The sequence below is a fragment of the Colletotrichum siamense genome, assembly GCF_013390195.1.
Source record: "Colletotrichum siamense strain Cg363 chromosome Unknown KSG_Cg363_contig07, whole genome shotgun sequence".
Taxonomy (NCBI): domain Eukaryota; kingdom Fungi; phylum Ascomycota; class Sordariomycetes; order Glomerellales; family Glomerellaceae; genus Colletotrichum; species Colletotrichum siamense.
In genome coordinates, this window is record NW_023501020.1 from 1,822,857 (window position 1) to 1,845,812 (window position 22,956).

At 54.9% G+C, this 22,956-nt stretch overlaps 4 protein-coding genes across 4 annotated transcripts; 1 reads left to right on the forward strand and 3 right to left on the reverse strand.

The window, feature by feature from the left end:
* Positions 1-4,001: 4,001 nt before the first annotated feature.
* toa1 (Transcription initiation factor IIA large subunit) lies at positions 4,002-5,105 on the reverse strand (the record flags this gene model as incomplete). The annotated part of the gene is made up of 1 exon (XM_036642654.1): positions 4,002-5,105. The coding sequence occupies one exon, from the start codon at positions 5,103-5,105 to the stop codon at positions 4,002-4,004; it is 1,104 nt and encodes a 367-aa protein (XP_036492269.1).
* Positions 5,106-6,227: 1,122 nt separating this feature from the next.
* slp1 (WD repeat-containing protein slp1) lies at positions 6,228-8,033 on the reverse strand (the record flags this gene model as incomplete). The annotated part of the gene is made up of 1 exon (XM_036642655.1): positions 6,228-8,033. The coding sequence occupies one exon, from the start codon at positions 8,031-8,033 to the stop codon at positions 6,228-6,230; it is 1,806 nt and encodes a 601-aa protein (XP_036492268.1).
* Positions 8,034-9,256: 1,223 nt separating this feature from the next.
* Positions 9,257-11,649, forward strand: ACBP5 (Acyl-CoA-binding domain-containing protein 5; the record flags this gene model as incomplete). Its single annotated transcript, XM_036642656.1, has 3 exons — positions 9,257-9,689; positions 9,747-10,680; positions 10,731-11,649. The coding sequence occupies 3 exons, from the start codon at positions 9,257-9,259 to the stop codon at positions 11,647-11,649; spliced, it is 2,286 nt and encodes a 761-aa protein (XP_036492267.1).
* A 1,180-nt stretch (positions 11,650-12,829) lies between these two features.
* On the reverse strand, positions 12,830-15,124 carry SFP1 (Transcription factor SFP1; the record flags this gene model as incomplete). Its single annotated transcript, XM_036642657.1, has 4 exons — positions 12,830-12,967; positions 13,024-13,204; positions 13,262-14,335; positions 14,472-15,124. The coding sequence occupies 4 exons, from the start codon at positions 15,122-15,124 to the stop codon at positions 12,830-12,832; spliced, it is 2,046 nt and encodes a 681-aa protein (XP_036492266.1).
* Positions 15,125-22,956: the final 7,832 nt, after the last annotated feature.

Sequence of the window (22,956 nt, forward strand, 5' to 3'; positions counted from 1 at the left end):
GCGGGTTTTAGCGCCTGAACCACGCCGGGGTCACCACTTGTTGGAGAGAGTGGCAGAGTTGCAGAAAGAACATGTCGGTGTGATCCATGATCCGGGACCAGGCGTCTCGCCCATCACTGGGCAAGCATGTGGGACAGGGCTCTCGTCTGCGAGTTTCCCGTCGAGGCCTTCCCTGTCCTGCAGTGGTTCCTCTGCGCTGCACGCGCATCAAGGCCCCTCAACGGGCCGTACCAGTGTCAGTGTGCTTTTTGCACGATACATGGCTCAGAGGCTGGAGACAAAGTCGTGCGCGACGCGTGCTCGATGAAACGATAGCCATGGCATTGTCCACTTGGGTCGATTCCAGCCTGTCCATCGATCGATACGTGCTTGTACGGATACCGTTGAGCAATCGGACACGAGCATGGGGTGCGGAATTTGAAGTCGGTGGGCCATCATGCTCTCCTCCAAAGAAAGGTGTGATGGGGTTGGGACGGGGTTTCGCGCATTCAGCCATGGTCAAGCCCTTGATGAAGCGCTCTTCAAACAGCCATACAATTTAAATGAAACCCTGTCCTCGCGGAACAGCGGCCCCGGTGCAACTATATCGCTGTCCTTCTGCACAAATACCTGCTGCGGGTTGTCATCACAGCGACGAGGATCTTTGAGCACGCGGAATAAAGCACGCGGTTGGGTCTGGAGATCAAGTGGGCACCGCTCGACGACAATGCTTGTCCATCAGATTATGTACGTATGTGCAGAACCAGCCCCTTCTTCGAGACTGGAGCAAGAAGGCTCGCGGTTCGCCATTTCAACATCCCAACCTCCTCGACTTTACATTGGCCCCCCGGTAATTGCTCGGTGGTCACAACCGAACTTCATCGGGGGACAGCCGCTGTTTCTTACTCTTTTTAACATTGCAAAGTAGCAGTTTCCTTACGGCCTGTGTGTGTAGCCCGTAATGCAGGATGCAACGTCGGTACTTGGTTGCGTTCCCCACCGCATTCGGAATGAGGCCGAAATAGACGCGTGCCTTTCGACTCTGGCCACGACACATATGTACGGCTCGCCTGCTTCTTCGAAGCAAGCGGGGAAGGTAAGAGGCTCTCTGGTTTGTCGTCGGTTCGTTTGTGGTAGTCTCTCCCGGCTTTGCTTCGGTAACGACGACGGCAACGCGCGAATCTTTCTGCCCGCAATCTGGCTGCCCACCGGCTAGTTTCTTGGGAGGGGGAGTCTCTTACTCGGTTGATGGGGATGAAGAGAGGTTACCAAGCGAGGTTTCGTGGGCGTCGCCATCGAGTTTAGGGGTGTGTGAGAGGCGATGGGAAAATTCGATGGTCAGGCTGTGGTGATCGACGTTCCGTTCCGGTGCGGGACCCTCGCCAAAATGCCTTTCGTGGCTTGCTGGCAGTTCTGTTTTTTGCCACGGGAGTGAGAAGGGGGGCTTGCTGCTCCGCGGAGCTATCGCCTGTACAATTTACGCAATCGTAAAACCGTTTTCCGCGGGATCAAACGTCCGGTTCGTGACATCGTGGCATTTCTTGGCGGCTGCGAATAGGGTGGCGCCTCGAAAAGAGACCCAAGCATCATGGGAGGAACACGACGTGCCTCGGTGACGGCTGGAATGAATCAAACTAATGCGAGCAGCAATGAAGCGTTTCTTTGAGTGTGCCATTGAAAGTTGTCCATGCTAGCTAATTCTCGGTTTGGTATATATGCGGCGTACATCACGCGGTGTCTAAAGCGGAGTGGAGATCTGAGCTTTCACACATCAGGATGCTCAAGCGTGTCAATGATCGGTCCAAATGACTTTTGTATTGACGGACAGTGCTGCAGAGTGTTTTGGTCATCTTGTCACTTGCTTCGCACATACACTGGTGACGGAATAGGTTCGATTCAGCCTGTGTTGCAGCCTGTATTCGTGATGTTCAAGGACGGTGAAGCCCATCTTCTTATCGACTCTGTCTCGTCCAACTTGAACAACTATAGAAGACAGCAAGACCGTGATCTGGGTACGGACTTACGTAGTCGCTCCAAGCAGGCGTCGACCGATGGACTGGAACGAGGCGGTCCGGAGCGCTGTGCCATTTTTCCTTGATAATCGTTGTTATCATCTACACCGAGCACGGAGTTCACACATGGTTAGGACAGCACGATGCTATGCCGTATGGCCTGTATATTAGCAGCAGTAGATGTATAATGTGCATCGTCATCGGGTCTCGACAGAACGCCGTTCCTCGCACCTCGTTCGAGACGCACGACTAGCGAGAAAGCTTCCCGTGAGAAGAGATTTCTGACGGCATTCAGATATCCAGGTAAGAGCACGGAAAGGAAGACAACGCTTGAGGGCCGCAGCGTATGCCGGTTTCGACATTGCTATCACCGTCGTGTGACATACCGCGCAGCTTTTTGTGAAAGGCCCAACTCCCCGAGACAGCAGCCATCCCTCACCAGTATCAAGATACCAGGACCTCTCGAGCCTCAACTATACCACGGATATATCCCACTCGGTATTCCATTCCTTGGTCAAGAAGACTGTGAGCTAATTCTGTAAGTGAACGAGGATCGACGTGCCCGTAAGAGCTGGTAGGACATTGGGTGTTGTCTGATACTGGATCGTGGCATCTGCAGCCTGCTTATTTTTGATCCAGATACACGGCCAGTATTTGACCTCCGAGCAGCTGCCCGCGATAGTTCCAAGACCAACCATTATCACGTTTCCACATCGGCTGGCATCATCTATCTATCCATACTCCCCCGTCTCCTCTTGGCCCCATCACCAAGACGGACACAGAGATTTCAGAGGACCGAAGCGCACCCTGATAGCAAAGACAACCAGGACAGAAGAAAAAGCAAGCAAACAGACTCGAGCCGGCACCCGAAAAGCTCTTAGCGATGCCACATGTTTCAAACTCAAGTTCAGATAGCGCCCATCACGGCACCTGGGGGCCGCCCGCGCGGGGCCTCCCCGGCCTCTTTTTTTCCCATGATGATTCAGAAGAACAGCATCTCGCGTTCCACAAGACACGCCTTCGAAGAAGCGGTGACGGGTTGAAGCGAGAGCGTGAGGCATGTCTCGGCTTCAATGGAAGGGCGGGGGGGGGGGGATTGGAGAGAAGGCCCGACGGGCGTTTGCTCGCTTCAACACACCATCATCAGCAAGAGAAAGAGAGAGAGAGAGAGAGGGCTACCGCCGCGGAATGGGATGTGTCGTTGGCTAGACCTGTCTCTTGTCTTAAACCTTAACAGAGTGATGGAATCATATGTGCCAGAAAAGAAAAGAATCGCTAGCCTTTGGAAAACGTCGGTGGGGACCCGCGGGCTCCCTTTCTGAAATGTCACATTCAAACAAAAGCTTGAACAGCTTAACCGCCTGCTAAAGACGGACCGGTCTCACCCCGAGGCACGCGAGGATTGTTGTGGCAGCAGTTCTATTCTAGAGAAAACCCTTGGGTGCTGTTGTACACTTTTTTTGGTTGTTGTGTTGTCGTAAAAAGGAGGCCCGCATTCCATAGAAAAGCCTCCCTAACGCGAACGAAGAAGGAAAAGAAAACTCTGTGTCCCTTGCACCTCTCCCTAAATGGACGGATCAAACTGCCAGACTGCGTTGCTCGTCGTCCCTTTCCCCGGTTAAGAAAACTTTTAATCATACTCTCTCGACTTCTCGCCGCTCGTGACTACGCACCCTTGACCACTTCGTACTCATAACGCAAAAGTCTTAAGAGCGAAGGAACAGGCTGTGGCCAAGTCGAAGGTGCTGATCGCGAGGTGCAGTCTTTTCCACATTTCTCGTTTCCCATGCCTGCGCTGTGACGAAGCGAGAACCGCATAGATGATGAAATTGATATGGGCAACTGTCGCAAAAAGAGACCAGAACAATGGCGACGAGGCTCTGGCGGGCGAGCCATTTTGGCTTCGTGCCAGTCTATAGAATCGCAATTTCCAGCTCGAGGTTCGACATACCCGAGGAAGCAAGTCGGTTTGCCTAGGTGTGTATCTCGGGTGTGTGCGGAAGGGCCGCTTTACCACTCGTACTCGCCGGTAGCCTTGTGGAAAACGTACTCCTTGCCGTTCACCGTAAGGACACCGTCCTTGAGGATACACTTCCACTTGTTCTTGACGCGCTGGACCTTGTCGTACATGCAGAGCATGATGTGGCCCAGACCCTCGTCGTCGACTTCGTCATCATCCTTATCCTCATCAGGGTCGTCGAGATCCGAGTTGATTGCATCTTCGTCAAGCTCATCATCGTCGTAGCCATCGTAGGGGGCAACGCCATGCTCCTTGCCCTTGGAGCGCGAGGTGGCCGCGGCCTTGTGTTTCGTAGCCTCTTGGAGAGGCAGCATAAGACCGCCACCCTCCATGCTCTTTGCGTTGGCAGCAATCCGCGCGTGGATCATGCGATCAATGTCGACACGGCCGAGCTCACGCTGAGTGCCGTCAGCGTTGCGCTGCATCAGGACGCCCTCGAAGTCGAAGTCATCATCGGCGCCATCAGTCTGCGAGGGGTTCACGCCAGGCTGACCGTTGCTTGCAGGCCGCTGTTGTTGGCCCTGCGGCTGGGGTGGGCGATATTGTTGCTGGGCAGGCTGGCCGGGCATTTGGGGCATGGGAGGCTGGCCGGCGGGTCTGTTTGTAGCAGAGGACTGAATCGCGTTGATTGAGCCGGCACCCTTCTCGCCGAACTGACCTCTGATGTGCTGGGCAGCGCGGAAGGCAGCCTGGTTGCTACCTTCCTGTTGAGACGGGTTCAAGGCAACATTTTGGACGCCAGGCTCGGGCTTGATGTATGGTTCCTCCTTAATAGCAGGGTTTCCGGGGGCAGGACCAGGAAGCGGAACGCCTTGCAGAGGCAGCTGAGGACTCAGCTGGGCCTGCGAGTACTGGGCGGCTTGCGGTGGGGGTGCGGCAGGTGCGGGTGCCGGGGCGGCCGGGGGTGCAGCATCTGGTTTGGGATCCCATGGGAAGCTTGCGACCTCGAGTTGCGATAACTTCTCCTGCCAGCCCTTCTTGAGTTCCTCCAACACGTTCTCGTCTACACCGCCCTCCTCGAAATCGACGCGCGATGAGTTGATTACCTCATTGATAATCTGCTCATAGACGTTGCCAACGGCGTTGTTGGACATGTTGGCGTTGGTGGGCGGGTTATCACTCGGCTAGCGGAGGAACGTCCGGTGGTGTCTCGGTGAAGGTTGCTGATGCTATAGCGAACTGATGGATGACTGCGGTGTCACGCGTACCGGATCGAAGTTCCTTCTCGATTCTTGTTCCTCGGTTGAATCGATGTCGCAATTGATAAGCACCAAACTGGCTGGGTGCGCTTCCTAGATTCCAGGTTTTGGTTGATTTGCCGATGGAGGATCGCTTGCCTGGTCCACCACTCTCGCTGCCCAGAATGGCACGCGCACGCAGGGAAAGGAAACTGCAAGCCTGGTATTTGTTTTTATGCGATACGCTCTCGTCGAAAATGTGAGGCTCGGGTCGTGGCAGGACGTCTTGTTGGGGCCCTGTTTTCGGCGGTGGTTGTGTATGGGTCTAGGTTGCGTTTGTTCGGTAGATTTCCTTTCGACGTTGAGAGAACGGGCGCTTGATATTAGTCAGCCTCAGCAGGTTAGGCGGCAGCGGCAGCGGAAAGGCTGAGGATCACCCGAGCCCCACTAAACCGATTATCTTGGGTGAATTGGACAGAAGCTGATAACGCGATAAGATGGCATCTGCATGGATTATCGGGAACGCGGGGGAGAAGGAGGGACCCTCCACTTGAGCCCCTGCCTTCTAAGGTATTTTCACTGCAAGGTACCACGACCCAGAAATTGAAGCCTTCACGACACTTTCAATGATGCATGTTGAAAAAAAACCCCGAGTGTTTTTATTTTATCTGATGGTATTTATTGCGAGAGGCATCTTGTTACTTAACCGATGCTGCAATCTCGAATACGTGAAGCACGTAGCTGTAAACCGTACAATTCCATTCCCCGAACAAAAAATACAAATCCCATTTCTCCAAAGCCGAAACAGCTATCAGTGGTGGTATCGTGTGCCGCAATTCATGACCAAGCAATTTCATTTCCCATCGTGGAGAAGCTCTTTCGTGCCACGTAGAGTCGGATGCAAAAAATTCCAAACTCCTCGCTGAAGATGAACCCCAACCCGCTAGGAACCCATGACCGACAAATGCCAGAGGGAGATATACCTACATTTGTTGACGTCGTTGTACCGACATTCGCCAGGCTTGGTCAATGAGACGTTTACCGGATGGTCATCTGCTTGACCATGTCTGCCTTGGCAGAGGAGCCGCTGCTACCCACGCCAGCGCCAGCTCCGGCCTTCTTCTCGAACACCTTCCAGAACTTCAAGCTTTCGTCGGCAGCTGCGGTAGCAAGCATCTGACCGTCGGGGCTGAGGCAGCTGTGCAAGACCCTACTCTCATGCGCAGGGATCTCAACGTTGCGAACCAAAGTGGGATAGCTCCAGATGCTGAGAGAGTTGTCAGGGAAACCACTGGAGCTGACAATCTCACGGTAGTGAGGGCTCCAGCGGAGGCTGGTGACCTGGGAGCCAGTGTCGATGCTGTTGACGCGAGCGCCGGAGGTGGAGTTCCAGAAGTGGATGTGGCGATCGTACGAACCACCACCAGTGGCTAGAAGGTTCATGTTCCAAGGGCACCAGGCGAGAGCCTTGACGGCGGCCTTGTGGTTGGTCTTGGTGAACTTGGGGACCGACAGAGAACGGGCATCCCAGATGGACACGAGGTTGTCGTTGCCGCCGGTGGCGAGCTGAGCACCGTCGGAACGCCACTCGAGACCACAGACTTCAGAGGTGTGCGAGACGAGCTCCGCAACCTTGTGCTCCGCAATACGGACATCGTGGTTGAAGACGAGGCCACTGCGGGCGCCAGTAGAGAGAAGGTGCTTGATCCAGCCCATGACGCCAACGCGCGTGTCATGGCCAAACATGCTGCGGACCTTCTGACCCTCAGCAACATCCCAGATCTGGACCTCACCAGTGCCGAGGCCGACACCAACGTACGCACCATCGCCAGACCACTTGACGCTGCTAACATAAGTGTCAGCGCTGGTCTCAAGAAGACAGCTAACGCTACCCTCGTCGGCAGACCAAACGTAGACATTGCGCTCAAGACCGATGGCGACCTGGTTGCCGGAGCTCCAGTCGAGCAGGTTGAGGTAGTAGTCATCGATAAGTCCGGGGGCGTCGAGAACACGCTCAGGGGCTGTAGCGACACGACGACGGAACTGAGCAGAGGTTGCAGTTGCAGGCTTGAGAGGGCGATTGTACTGTTGGCGAAGGTCGATGGGCTTCGAGGATTCGGGGGGCGCGGGCTTGAACTGAAGAATGCGAGTGTTGAGGCTGACACCACAAGCGTTGGCGAGGGAGTCTTGGTAGGCGACGGTGTTGGGAGAAGGGCGGGAGTAAGTGGCAGGCTCTTCCTCGTCGATGTTCAGACCTTCCAAGGCGGCGATGGCGTCATCCGTAGCGGATGAAAGGACATTGGAGGCCTCGTTGGCGCTCGACTTGGACTTCTTGTCAGGCCTGTCGAGCTTGCTGCTTCCGGCGTTGGCGATGGCAGAGCTGGCGCCACGGTTGGGAATAAATCTGTCGGCACCGTAGTTGACGGTGGTCTTGGCGGTCTTTTGCCTCAGAGAGCCCTTCTTGGCCTTGGAGCTGGAAGGAGTCTTGATTCCAGTGCCAGTCAACGTGAAGTCAGAGACGCCAAGCTCAAGGGCTTTGCGGGGGGTGGAGACGCCTCTGGCAATGTTGGACTTGGGGGAGTCGCGGTGAGACGACTTGTTGGTGGTGGATCTTGCGAGGTGTGCGGTGAGGTTGCCACTGTAGGTGGACTTGCCAGTTGTCCGGTAGGTGTCATTGCTCGACTGCTTCTCAGGGGTGAACGGGGAAGAGTTCAGGTTTGCTGAGATGGAGGTGGTGGAGTGCTGACGGGGAGAGGGGGTCAAAGGCATGCGTCCGCCAGCGGTACGGGAAGAGAAGAGTCCCTTGTGGGACTTAATAGGGGTCGATACTGATGCAGTGGCCATGTTGGATACTGTATGCGTGTGTGGTGTGTGGGATATCGTAGCAACGATGTGTAAGTCTCCAACGAGGGCAACGAAGTCCGTCGAAGGAAGAGGGATGAGTGTGAGAGCTCCGAATGTCGAACGAGCTCCAAGAGACTCTAGCTAAAGGTTCCTGGATTTGTGTTGTTTGTTAGTATTTTGTCGTTGTTTTTAATTGTTCGAAAAGTCGAAGTGGTGCAGTCGCAAGAAGTGCTCGAAGTCGATGGGGCGATCAGATGGCCGATGACAGCGATGAGATCTAGCGGACTTGATTGTTCTTGGAAACAGAGGTTTGATGGAGAGAATCACCAAGCTCAAGAGCTTGGATCGAGAGCGATTGAGGAGGTTTGAGGAGGTTTGCGAAGTGATGAGGTTTGGTACAGAGAAGAGATGGCTTCAAGCTGGTCAGGAGCTCTCGACCTCTTTTATTTACTTTGTGCCCCACCATTGTTGCGGCCGGGCAACGACGCTCGGGCCATGTTCACCTAGAGAACGGTGGTGGATGTGGATGTGGAAGCGGCTTGGGGGTCGACCACGACTGACAGAGTGGAGCCTCTGACGCCACCAATGACAGACTGCACCAGCGGTAGACGGGCAGTCAGTCACGAGCAGCAAATTTTTGAGGGCCGGCTGCTGCCGTCAACCGGGCTACCCAATTAGAGGAGGGGCCCCTTCCCTGGCAGTTGCCACGACAGAGGTGCAGCGCCTGCGCAAGTGTGCAGGGTGCGGCATTGGTGCAAACGTGGACCACTGCACTGAGCGGCGGGACATTGAGTGTGGCCCGTGGTTGCCCAAAATTAAGAGAGGCCTCGGATTGTCAATGCAGGAACATTTGACCTCCACCATCGCAGCGTGCGACGGCAGCGCCATCTCGTTATCGCCTGTCCACTATCTCTATCGAGATTGCACTCGCGCCTGCACCCTCCATCCGAGTCCCCCATCCGCATCTGCTCTTGTCTCGTCTCTGCGAATCCGCAACCTCGAACAGAGACGACGACAGAATACGGCACGACACGACACGACACCAGGCGACACTGCACTGCACTACCCACTGTGGTGTCAACCTCCTCCGAGACTCCTCTTCCTCGCTGTCGGCCCTCCACCTTCGTACCCGCAGACTTCAAGGCCTGCGAATCCTCGTTGCGATTTCGGCCACGATTGGGATGATTTTATAGCACTCGAGAACTCTACCCTGTCCGCTCACCATGGCTCAGCCGCAGCCTCAACCAGGAACTCCAGTGCCCCCGTCGCAGTCTCTTTTTGGCGTCCCGACGAACCAGGCTCTACCAGCGTCGTCCTCTTCTTCGACGCCATCGCAGCAGCCGACGCCGTCGCCAATGGACCAGACTCCAGGTTCTGCGGCATCAAGCAACAATACCTACATCATGCCCAACTCCCCTATTAAAAACAGAGGAACGCTAGATGGATACCGACCTCGAATCACGAGGACCCTAGGCCAGCGCCCTGCCTGTCTCGTCAATGCCTCCGTCACCTACTGCGGCAACAATCAGATATACGCTTTTGGAGGCTTTGACCAATACACCGATGAGGTGTACAACCATGTCCTCAAGCTAGATTTGATCAGCCATCAATGGAGCCTGGTAGACAACTACGGCGATATCCCCGGTGTGCGTATGGGTAAGTAATTGCAGCCTTCATCCCGCTGCCTCGTCATCGCCTAACAATTAACTGCAGGCCACACGGCTACCCTATACCAAGGCGACAAATTGCTTGTCTTTGGCGGCGAGAACGAGCATAGGACGTATCTTTCAGACCTGATAATGTTCGACTTGAAGACGGCACATTGGACACAACCGCAGGTGACGGGCCCCGTTCCAAAAGGGCGAGCTAGGCATGCCGCTGTTCTCCACGAAGACAAGTTGTTCATAGTCGGCGGCATAACTGGCCATGACAATTACGTGCTCGATGATATATGCTACCTCGACTTGAAGACCTTCACATGGTCTCGTTCGTGGCGGTTCGTGGGGCGCTTCGACCACTCCGCTTACATCTGGGGCGACCGAGTCTGGGTCTTCGGCGGCCTCTCCGAGGACATGGACAAGATTGGAGATTTGTGGTGGTTAGATCTGAAAGGCAGCCCAGCCTTCGAATCTTCTCCTCATGTCGGCATCTTCGACCGACAAACAGGCACAAGTCGAACAGTCGGCTCTCCGAGACAGCCATACACACTATCCCATCCTCCCCCTGCCGTCGGAGCCTCTGGTTATGCCGCCAACTCTCGCACCCAACAGGTCAACCCACCATCTTTTCAACTCAAGACGTTCGCCCCGATGGCACCTGGAACGATCTCGTCTTTAAAGTTTGTGTCCGGCCCCAACATACCCTCTCAGGGTTCTGGGATTCACTTTCATGTCTACTCATCAGGTGCACTACTTGATTTCGTCACGCCATCGACAATCATCACATCTAAGGAATGCTCACTGTCGGCCTTAGATCTCCCAACACTAAGGTGGCAAAAGCTTGCCGAAGGTCGTGAAATATTCAAAAACGGGTACCGCTGGCACTACTGCACGATGAATGAGGATGGCACGAAGGCGTGGCTCCTCGGATGTCCCACCGATCCTGCCGCAGCCGACCTTGGCCCTAATGGTTTCGAGGAATATCTAAGGTGAGCTGCACCGCTCCTCATGAGCCGGATACCATACTGACTGTGACTAGTGATATTATGGAGATGGATCTTCGTCGGTACGGCTTCCTTGGAAGTAATATCTCTTCCGAGCCGCGCACAGAATCCCGGCCAACTACGAGAGTCATAGATCAGCCGTCCAAAGGCCTTGGTGCCGACCTAGCCAAACTTTTTGACCAGCCTCCAGAGACAGGCAGCGGGACCGACTTCAGTATTACCGCGTCAGAGGGCGATTATGAGGACGACGATATGATGAGCCGAAATGTCAACGCTTCAGCAGATCAGAACTGGCTCGCCCCTGATGCACCCACCTCACAGCCTATCCACGTTCATAAGCTTATTCTTCAGGCTCGCTGGCCACACTTTGCCCGCCTCTATAACTCTCAAATGGCCGAGTTTCACACGAAGAGAATGCATATTCCAGAGCCCTACACTGTTGTGAAAGCATTTCTCTACTATCTCTACACAGACAGCATTCACGGTACATCGGTGAACGAAAGTGGCGCCACCACCGAATTGTCTGATGTGGCCGGGCTACTCGTCATGTCTAACATTTACGGAATACCACATTTGCGGTTACTCTGTGTGAACCGGCTGTCGAAGGAGCTGGATGTCGACCATGCCTGCATCATCTGGCACTGTGCTGGACTTGCCAACGAGGATTGGCTGCGGAAACGTGCGGCACAATTCTGCCTCCTACACTGGGGCCGGATAGTTCGAACTCAGGGTTTCCTTCGCTTGCCGCGTGCGGCACTGGTCGAGCTATCACAGGAGATAGACATGGAGGGGCGTGTTGTTGGTGGCGACGAGCTTGAGTACGTTGGTGGTTTGGCTGGCACCCGCTTCGGCGATGGATGCTCTATTGTCAGCCGAAAGGAGAGCATCAGTAGCAACCACACGCAGCTTCTGGACAGCGAGGCCGATGACGAAGACGGGATGGAGATGACATGAGTTATGCCATGAAGCCAATTCGATGGATTTACACCAACGTGGGGTGGTTCTCATCAGGAAACATGAGAACATGCGTCTAGCTAGGCACTGCCTATGCTGCGGTTCGACGGCTTGCAATTGACGACGGAGCGGTTCACGTGGGATCACCAATGGGGCGCATGGGCAGTTGTTTATTGCATATGCTGGTGTTGGGTTTGCTTGCCTTGTTCATTCTTTCCGCAAGCTGCTTTACAGGAGGGACACGCGCTGGAGTTGAGGACCTGTAGACGAGATATCCCATACATCAATGTCAGCACAAGATACGATTTTTGTTCTCTTTTGCGAGAGCTCAATCCGTTCAGTCTATTTTTTGATAAAAAAAACTTCGCAACATACAACTTCAACTTTTCCCAACCAGTACCCGTCGTACAACGCCCGCATAATCACATTCATCAACCAACTATCCTTGCCCTAGCTACAAACGCTGTCGAGGGGAGATCGCCATCCCAGAAAAGGAGGCCAGGCCGCTTGATGACCCAAGTTCTTTGTAAAAACAACCATCCAGCCCTTTTTTCTCCTTGTCATAGTCCAAACTCGTAAAGACCCGTCAGGCCACGTATGTTCGTTCTGCACTTCATGCAATTCTTTTCTTCCCTTTTGGTTTTCCTTCTTTCCTTCGTTCGTATTCCTGGACAACATCCTGTGCTTCCGGGAAATTAGGGGTTACCAGTAGCAACCACAACAGTAGGAAAAGGTCAAAAAGACACCCCGACATGAGGTTGTCAACTATTGACAAAGAAGACTGAAGCGCTGGGAAGTCGAGCAACACTGGTGTCCTTCCATTGCCCGTAGCTGTCTGTCCCCAGTCGTCTCCGAGGCTCGTATTAATTCTAGAGGGGGGTGTATCGTGGTCGGTCGCAAAACGTCACTGGTAAGTCTATGAGGGTATAAAACGGATAAGAGCAGACTTGGTCGAGCTGATAATCGACCGAAAATAAAATGTCCGCGAAAGCAATCAAACGCCGCACGATATGTTGCAAACCGACTCCGTGGCATCGGGTTTCTGGTTGGACGCTTCCAGGCCCCAAGCCGGGATGTTGCTGAGAATTCAATAGACCCCCTTGACCGTGGCAAAGTTCAGTACCACGTGGGGGATGAATCGATCGGGAAAATCCCGCCAAACGACGTTGCCGCTGTGCGCCTACATCATCTGGTCCTCGCCGATCCCAGGAAGGTTTGACATGGAATTCTCCATGAGACCCGGTAGGCTAGTGAGGTTCTGGAGCCCCGCAGCCAGGAACTTGAAGTCGGGGTTGCACGGTGCGGAATGTCCTTTGTGCTGTGCTTCGGGTCAGCCTCGGCGTCTTGCCAGTGCGAAAATAGGGCACAACTAACGTATTTGAGACCGTTCAGGTTCTTGTAGCGCTTGCCACACACATCGCAGGAAAACGGCTTCTCCTTCTCCATGCCCAAAGTGCCAGGGTAGGGTGCGCTGGTTTCGGGGTTGACGATAGAGAAGGTTCCGTCGCCGTTTTCGTGCAATTGTTGCGTTTGGTGGCCGTGAGTTTTGTGGTACCTGTTTGAGTCATGGTCAGGCACAAGTTCCACACCAATAGAGTCATTGCAAACTTACTTGAGGCCATTCTGGTTCTTGTACGCCTTTTCGCAGCCGATGACGGGACACTTGAATGGCTTGTGCTCCTCGGGAACCATCATTGCGCCAAACTTCTGGATAAGGGCCTTGTTGGCAGGGCTGTTGGGCTGGCTTGGATCGAAACCCATTCCAATAAGGTGCTGCTGAATAGCCCGTTGCTGGTTGCTGAGTGCGCCGCCAGGACTATAGAGGTGCTTGGCAGGATCATTGATGCAGAACTCGGGGTTCGTGCTGGAGTTGCCAAAGTTCACATCCCCAAAGTTTGATCCATTCAGCTCCATGTTGCCGCCCATTGGCATGCCGGGCAGATCCTCGTCCATGTCATCCATAGGCTGCATCTGAGAGTTCTGGAGGAAACCGTTGTTCGACCGTTGCTGCTGAGGCGTTTGTTGCGTGGTGAGCGTGGGCGTGTTTACGGAGGAAACGGTGGGGTTGTGCTGCAGGCCAAAGCTCGCGGCTGCAGGCGTCGCAGGCTGAGATGTCCGCAAACCCTGAGTGAGGCCTGAGGCGTTGACATGCAACTGCGGTCTTTGCTGTTGACCGAACATTGTGCGAGTTTGGGACATTGTTCGCTGCTGGGTCTGGCTGTCGTCCATTTCCATGTGCCCAAGCGCGTCATCCATCTCCATGTCGCCGACGGTCTCCATCTCATCCAAATGTGACATTTGGCTCTGCTGGCCCGACATGTTTTGCTGGCCTAATTGCATGCCGATGCCTCCGATGCCGCCACCCAGGTTCGAACCTGGACGGCTCTGTTGGCCGAGTTGAGACAAGGAAGCCGTATTTTGTTGCTGAGTCTGCGGTCTTACACTGCTTGCTCTAGAAGACGGTTGTGTAGACATGACCGAGAAGGGCGCATTGCGCGCAGTATTCGGGCTCGGCTGAGTATGCGACTCCTCATAATGCTGGAGAAGATCGTGCAGGTTGGGTAGGTTAAGGCCGCAGCAGGTGAAGTCCTTCATGAAGCTGGCCTCCAGCTTAGGCAAGTACGAGCCGGAGTGGAAAGATGGCGATGCCTGGTGAGCGAAGGGCGAGGTGCCGGCCATGGCAATACTAGCGCAACAAAATCAGCGATCTATTGTTCTGGAGGAGGTGAGGGGATATTGTATTGCCCGAGTGTCACGAAATTTGTGGTTTTGGCGACGCCGAGGAGGCGCGTCTCTTGAGGGGTAGACAGGATTAAACTTACTCGTCGCGAATGAAGCTACCGAAGGACATGGGGGCCCAGCTGGAATTGCCGCCCATCAGGCTGCCAGCAAGACCGAGACTCTCACGTCTTTGGCGGTTGACATGATCGCGATTGGGGTTGGCCATAGAAATGGGCTTGGGGCCAGCACTGACAAAGGAGTCCTGACGACTCCGACCCATGGCCGAATCCATGGCGGGGCCAGTGGTCATATCGATGCTCTTGGTCGGGATGGGAGGAAAGTTGAGGAGTTCGTCGGGCAGCTGGAAGGGATTTCTTTCGAAGCTGGATTTGGCGGGGACAGCTGAGGGGGAGCGTGAGAGATCGCGAGTGGGCGTGGCGATGGTGATTGGCTTGGACGACCACACGCTTGGACGGGAATCAGGCACGTCAAAAGAGTCGGTGGGTGTGAGGGGTTGAGGGGAAGGCGAGTTGGGGGTAAGAGAGGTTGAGTTGGAGGAGCCTGGTGAAGGAGAAGCGAAGGCGTTGTCAGAAGCAGACGAGGACGCCGACGCACGATAACTAATATTATCGGCGCTGGCGCAGTCACTTGTAATGGGCGTGCGCCTGTCTTGTCTGTTGTGGGCGGCGGCGGTGGACCGGTTGGACGGGTCCTCGGTACTTGTTGGGTTTAACCAGCGAAAGGCGCTCCTCATGTCAGCTGGGAAGTAGCCGTTGTATTGGGTTAGGTAGGGGACCGTGGCACCCAGAACGTTTCTCGACCCTTTTTGTGGGTAGTTATTAAATCGGGCCACCTGCTGCAGCCGGCGGATGCGCCCCGAAAAAGGAGATCGAGTCCGGTCTCGACTAGCAGTGAGTGTGATGCAGAGGGGGAGGGGTGTATTCCGTGTGTGAGGAGCAGGTGTTCCTGGTTCTTGCGTTGCCGAGTAATTTTTTTTTTTTTGTTTTTTGTTACTCTCTCGATCTTTTTGTTGTCGCTGCAGTCGCAAAAGGTCAACTGCGTTTTGTGAGGAGGACTCGACAAAAGGTATATGGCCGGTGTGTACCTGGTCGGCTGCTGGAGGGTTTGGGCCAATAAAATAGTATGCGTACCAGAAGCACTGGGCTGCTGGCAATTCACCGTGGGTGACCGGGGAGGCAAATAAAGGTGGGCTGGGGGGCCGATGGGGGCGACAACGGGAACAACGACGACACGACGACGACGGAGACGACGGAAGAGAGACGGCTCGGTATTGGTAATGACCAGTAGATTCGGATCGAAGGCCGGCAGAGGCGATTTCTTAACCAAGGGGCAACACGTAATGGAGGCACGCAAAGCCCTACGGTTCTTAGCGTCCGGTATTCGAGGAACTAAATCCGACCGGCGGCGGCAGTGTTGGTGACAGCGGAATTGTTCCTTTGCAAAGGTGCTGCGACTCGACGGTAGGTCCGATTCTTTGATTGTGTCTTGTTGAGGAAGAAGAGAGGGCCCATCGATAGTGTGAGATGCTATTCGACCAGGTCGCAGCGGTCCAAGGAGAGGATGATGTCTGAGGTTGCGTGGACGACGACGCTGTTTGTTGTGATTATAAGTGGTCGTCTTATAACCGGTTCGTTGCAAGGCGGTAACGAAGATATGCTGCTCGTACGTGGGGTAGAATGATCGTAGTAACAACAAAGATGTATGTGTAGTCTGTCAAAGCTACGAGGGGGCCAGTCCAAGTATATATGATTTGAAAAAAGCAAACCTCGGGGTAGGTAGGAGTGGAATGCGAGAAGGGTAGGGGCGACGGGATGGGGAAGGGGTTAAGAATAAGAAGGCTTGCAGTATGGGGGAGCTGGAGATGTGCATGCGAGTGTTGACTCGACTCAAGATCAGATCCAGGTTGACCCAGTGTCGAGGTACCTGCACCTGTGTAGCCAGTCCGGGCTCAAGGTTCCATAGATCGGTCCAAGATGAAGGAGGTGAGGACCACGCGCGGAGGGTATCCGTAAGGCAGAGCTCGGCCGACGTTTGGGGGCGTTGGACGGAGGGGACACTACGAAGGAGAGGAGAAGGGCAGCAGGGGAGTGACATGTACTCTGTACGGAGCAGGAGGACTGTTTGTATGTAATGTCTAGCAAGCCATACGGGCACTGCGGTGGTTTAGACTCGGAAGGCAGGCCATGGTGATGCGGGAAGGGGCATCGTAGTGAACCTGGTTGAGCCGGCTGGGCCTTAGGTTTCCATTGCTCTCCAGGTAAAAGTGAAGGCTCCCTTTTGGCTTACATCGGGGCACGGCCAAAGAAAGCCAATGCAAGGCAGGCAACCAAACAACCAACTGGAGGACGACGACGACGGGAACAAGATGCGGACGAATGGCAGCCGCCGCCGCCACACAGACACACACCTTAACGGTCAGTGACTCTTCGACGGACCATAGTGTGACTCGACAACAGCAAACGGTGGGCGACTAGGGACTAGAGTGGCAGAGTAAGGTTCACGGCGTTTGGTGTCTGTTCTGGCTGCCGTCCATTCCCTCTTTTGCCTTTAATACCTAGCCACCTAGCCTACCTTACATCGAGACAGGTGTGGCAGGTAGTTGGGAGGGAAAAAGAAAAAGGACGAGAGAGAGAGAGAGAGAGAGAGAGAGACGGACCAGACACACTGCGTACTCAGACGAGGCAGGAGTGACAGTGCTGCGTGGGTAGGAGGTAGCTGCGACATCCGAAAAAGTGAAGTAGCAAGTACACTACCTACCATGGAGCACCTCTCCATCGCCCTTGCCCGCCCGTGTTGCTCCAGTTCCAGCTCCAGCTCCTGCTCTGCTTCGGCTCCGCATGAACGACGGAGGCGTCAACATCAGGAAAGAGGCGCGGGAAGCCAGCAGGAAGGAAGGAAAGAGTTGGCAGGCAAGCGCGTCCTCAAGTCCCCAGGTGCAAAGAGCCCAACCTCGACGAATGACAACACGCGAGAAGGTAAGGTAAGGCAAGCAGAACAGGCGTGACAGGGTATCTCAGTCGACAACAAGCATGGCACGCCCCACCAGCGGAGGAACAACAGACGAGAAAGAAGCAACGACTCGAACTCGCTGGCGGCTCCAGGGGCGCAAGGGCATCCAAAGGGAAAGGGACCTTTTTTCTCCCACGGCCGGAAAAGAAGCAATTCTGAGGGACCGCCCATTGGTCTCTAAGCACCACACTGCGCGTCTTCATTAATCGAGACGTGGGCCTGCCTGCGACCACTGCCGTCCTCACCGCGCGCCGGATATGCCTCTTTTCCCAGCACCCATCAATCCAATCCATCCACCTCCATGCTGCAACTTGCAAGAGAGAGTCGACACACTCCTCCATTGCCCGAGTGTCCATAACCTCAACCACCTCACCACCATCAACATCATCGCCCTCTGCCGCTGCACCGCGCTAGGTATCCGTACACCGCATCGAACCCGTTCCTGGATCTGCTTCTCGCCACATATCCAGCCGCCAGCGGCACCCGTTCCCAAGTACCGGCACCATCCCAGACGGCCCCCAAAAAAAGGTCCCCTGGGCCCTCTTTCGAGACGGCGCGCAAGCGAGGGTGTGCCTACACATCCTCTGTCACTGTCCATCCACCGCAATCACTTACACGCATCACCGTCCAATGCAATCTCAACCACCACCTGCTACTTTCCGGCACGATTCTTCAACTCCGAAAAAATTACCAGCAGACGGCTAGGGAGGGGCTTTCGAGGCCAAATTCCCATGTTCGACCAGCTCTCAAGCACAGGGGACGGAACGGGATCCAGCCCGTTACGTGATTGACCCAGTATCTTGGAGACCTTCCCTGGCCAGAGACAAGGTCAAGGTCCTTGTGTTTACTGGAACCCGTCGATTTGCAAGGCAGCTCCAGGCTTTGCCATCCCTCGCCCACCGCCTACGACACAATTGTATGCGGATGGATACGTACCTGGGACAGCGGGACCATTCCTGATTTCATCACCTCTCAAGTTCAAGACCAACATTTCGCGCACAGGCCCGATCCACGTTGCCCATCATGGCCATGCGAACCCGCCCCTTCGAGTAACCCGGTACGCTGGGCTATGCGGAAAGCAGCAAGGCAATTCGAAGAGGCTGGCTCGGCGCCTGTGCCGCTGTTGTCTGAGATATCCGCTGTGCCTGAACCGCTCCAAGCTGGGCTGGGAGGGAGGCTGGTGGGCGCTGTCTTGCAAACGATCGTCGTCCTGCCTTGCCAGCTGAGACGTCACCACGCGCAAGCCAATTGCTGGCGTCAATCGTCCGATCGGCCATGACCCCACGATGAAGGGTATCTTGGAAAGCACTCTCTATAGTACTATGCGTACTGCGCAACGAGCTCATGCCAAGCCCAAGTTTCATGGCAGGCGATTTCCACAAAACTTTGTATGAGAGCTCCGGCTGGCAGTAAAGGTCGTGGCGGTCACCAAAGGAAATCAGCGTCAAGAGCTATGAAATTGCCCAGTCTTTTTGCTGCGTTGGTGGATCTTACGGTACCGACGGATGAATATTCTACGACGTGAATGGACAAGGCTGCCGCACAACCGCATTTACGCTGCCATGCTTGACTCATAACCAGACGTTTAGTGTCGGGGGGAGGCCTGTTGTTTAGCCACCCCATGCTCCATGACTGTCTCTCGTGCATACACCAGCCGCTATCCGTCTTCGGTGATTGACCGTCTAGAACGACTGCAACAACTTTTTGGCCAAGGCACACAGAAGAGAATGTCACTGAGGAGCAGGCGCAAGACGACCGAGGCTTCTATTGTATACGAGATGGGGGGCTCGAAGCCTCCGGCAAAACCGAAGGCTACTACTCAGACAACGACAGATGCTGATTTACGCGCTTCGGAGACAAGCTCAAGATATTGCACCCACCAAAAACCCTCAAGACGTCGGCAAGCATGTCACAGAGGGGGAAAAAGAAAAATAAAATTGTGGCAGAAACGCGATCTCATACTTCACGACTACAGTGAGGAAGGCGGTCTGTCGGTCGAAGGCTGGGCTTAGGGTCCTGGTACAGGCGGGAGCGCGCTGTGGGTTGACAATGTCGAGCACCCTGCCTCGCCTTACCAGTTACCGTCATTCCTCACGGATACGGTGGAGGCAATGGAACGCTGGGAACACGGTGCATCGAAGACCTGCAGAAGCGGAGCAGAAGGACAACCCCCCACCCTCCCATGGCGGCCCACGCCGGGCACGACGAATGACAGCTTCGATAATGGCACCCCAAGAGCGCAGCCAAGCCCAACTTCGGGACGCCAGGCCTCTGCCTGGCTGCTCCATCCCTGCTAGCCGCTACAACTAAAACGAGCCTAACGCTCGCCGTGCACACCCTGCTGCCTTTCCCAGAGTTCGCTCCCGCTCCGGATGAATTCACCGTCGCATGGGTGGGCTGCGCGAGGCACTTGACACTTTGCTCCTCAGGGACGACATGGCCCCTGGCGTTGCTGGCTGGCAGAAACTGGCAACTTGGCACGCCGCCTAACAAGTCAACACTAAGCGCTGCAGGCCCGAATCCCAATTTCGCCGACGGTTCTGCCATGTCTCAGAGCCAAAGAGCAGGAGCGGAACCAGAGCTGGAGCAACGAGGAGGAGGAGAAGCAGCAGTAGCAGCAGCAGCAGCGTGCATTGGCCTCCAGGGCATGCAGCATCTACAGCGTGGAAATGTTTCGTCGCTGAGGTGCCACGGTGCGTATGCTTGAAAAGCGGTGTGGGACATTTCTCCCGGAAACGGACGCATTACCTACCGTGGTAGACACTACCTATGATCGACAACATGTTGAGGTGGTAGACGGATACGCATACTCCTCCGGCCCATCAGCTACAGAGCGTGGGTTGTTTGGAGAGTCCGAGGCATTTTCATCCTTCTTTCAAAACTAGAGGCCCAGAAAGCCATGGGTTATGGATTATGGAGCAGTCCGCGAGAGATGTTGTCTTTGCTCCTCAGCCGCGCAAAGCGAGCAATTACAAACAGAAGTCTGCCGACCCTTGACGAGACGTGGATAGCTGCTGCACCGCTGCAAACGACCCTCGTTTTCGGCACATCATTTCCTCGTCCAACAAGCTTTGGATCGTTTACCATGTTGGCATGCATCAACAGACGAGGTTGGATGCGCATCGCCTAGGCGTAACTAATGGTCACTGTTCTTGATCCAACGATGCTCAACGCCGTCGGTTATGGCACACGCCTTCTGCCATGATTCTTCCACGAGTCCTAGCTCACCAAGAATCATGGTGCATGGTGGGGGCTCAAAAGAGCTGTAGATCTCCAGGGGACTCTCTCTCGCTTATTGCCCTCAAGTGAGTAGCAACAAGGGCTTTCAACGTCGTGCCCGCAAGACACCGGATCTCTATGCGATCTTGGTATGAGCTTCGATCTCGAACCCCTCCACCGGACCTCTGTCCAGTTCAGACTTGCGACGTCGAACTCCACAACTGACTGCATCCTGCATGTGATGGCCACGCCTGGATGCAAATGTTGGATCATGCCTTTGAGGCGATCATGTCTATCATCGATATCGGTTTCCCTTAATCGTCTCCCCGACCCAGTCGACCGTTACGACGCGCACCTTGACTGACGCCCACGCACGCGTGGCTGACGAGCCACTGACACTGACACCACCATCCACGCAGCACCCCGCAGGCACGGAGCCCCCAACGTTCGTGTTACATCTTATCAACTTCCCGGCCGAGATCGCGGAGACGGCAACGGCAACGTCAGCGTTTGCCCACCGTTCGGCCGTCCTTCAAGACATTGAGAGCCAGGCGCCGCAGCGGGGTTTGGCTTGAAATGCCGCAATCTCGATACTGCATGGCACGCCGCTCATCACTCTTCACCAATCCACGTGTGGATACTAAGGGTCCCGCCGTACGAGATGATCGGTCTCTTCTTGGCAGGAGATTATTGTATGCATGCAGACTTTGTGTCTCGATGCTGCAGAGCCATTTGGCCCTCTGACTTCTCGGCCATGCACACGTCCGAATACCCTCCAAGCAGGCATCTGATATTGTTAGGATACCCTGGGAAGTAAAGACTTGACTTGCGACTTCGGTGCAGACGAGATGCATTGCCCGACCAAACACCGATCCCTGAGTATGACTTCACAGGAGGAACGGACTCGCTTCGATAATTCGTCTGCAGGCAGCTGGATGCTACCTCGGTTTCAACGTTCTTCGTTGATCATCCTCTGCTGTTCAAACATTTGATGTGCAGGGTGAAATGGGTCCTTGGCCCTCGGGATTTGTGCGACTGGCTCCCTTCCACAGCACTAGAACCAGAGCAGAGAGACAGATACGTAATGTCTTCAACGCCGGACGCGCTCCGGTCGAATGACTCGGCGCCAGCCGATCTAATGAGGCTTGGTCCAGGTTCACCCAAGATGGAGCTCCGGAACGCGGCGTATTGGGTAGAAAGGACACTGCGCCCAATAATTCAAGACAAGCAAGCAGCAGCCTGTGCGCACGACTCCCACGGTGCATGAGGCATGAATCAAACAAGAGGAAGTCTAGTCTGGAGGGCCAACGGTTCGGATGATTGAACGAATAGAGCAACGCTCGAGGCTGAAGAGGCAAGACTTAAGGTATCGGCGAGTTCCAGAGGTGACGCACAAAACAGAGCTACCGATGAAGCCGCAATTTAGTTGCAAGAAACAGAAACAGCCTTCTCGGAAAGCCTTCTAGATGCGTCAAGATGAAATGCCGGGACATTGTTGACTGCACGGGCAAAGGCTACCAGTCGGTGTGAAGGGTCCGTATTCTTCTTCGGGCTTGCTGTGGGCGAACGTGGCAGGGCGGAGGCGCACAGAGGACCCTGACCCTAGCAAGGATTGTGGAAGGTTTCTAGAAGACGGTTCGGGCTGAAGAATGAGGCGGCGCAACCAGATTGAACTGCCCCTCACCTCATCAACAATACTCCGTGCGACGGGCCTACGAATACACTAATCACATTCGTAGGGGGACCTGGACCTTGCGCGTGGGCGTTCTCGCTGCTACCAAAAGTAGACTCGTCGGACACGGCAGCATGCTCTGCCACGCCATGCCATGCGTACCTCGGAGAGAGCCAGAAGGCTTCATCCAACCAGCGGTGAGCACCACGGGGTGCAGATTGCGGATGGATGCACCGCATGAGGACGAGGACCCTGAATCGGAAGTGTGGAAGTGCTGTGGGATTATGGACGTGGACTGCATGACTAGGACCCTGAGTATCTAGATGGTCTGAAACGCAAGGACTTTCGAAACTCGTCGAGGGTTAACCTAAGGTAAAGTCACCTCCTATTTCCGCACCGACCCCAACTGTGCACACACGATCCCACGCTGGAGAGTTTGGGCTCGGGCAGTTTGAAGTTGCACTGGACGGCGACGGGACGAGTTTCGTTCACCGCCCTTGCATTCTGACTTAGCGACCGCCAAGAACAATGTTTAGAGCTTCTGGTTGTTGTTTTTTGACGCCCAAATTGTCACCATCTGGCTGACGTTGCGAAGTTCGGTCTTGGTACTGAATACTTTGGCATCTCCAAGCGCCGACATTGACACCCTCGGAAAGACAGACCAC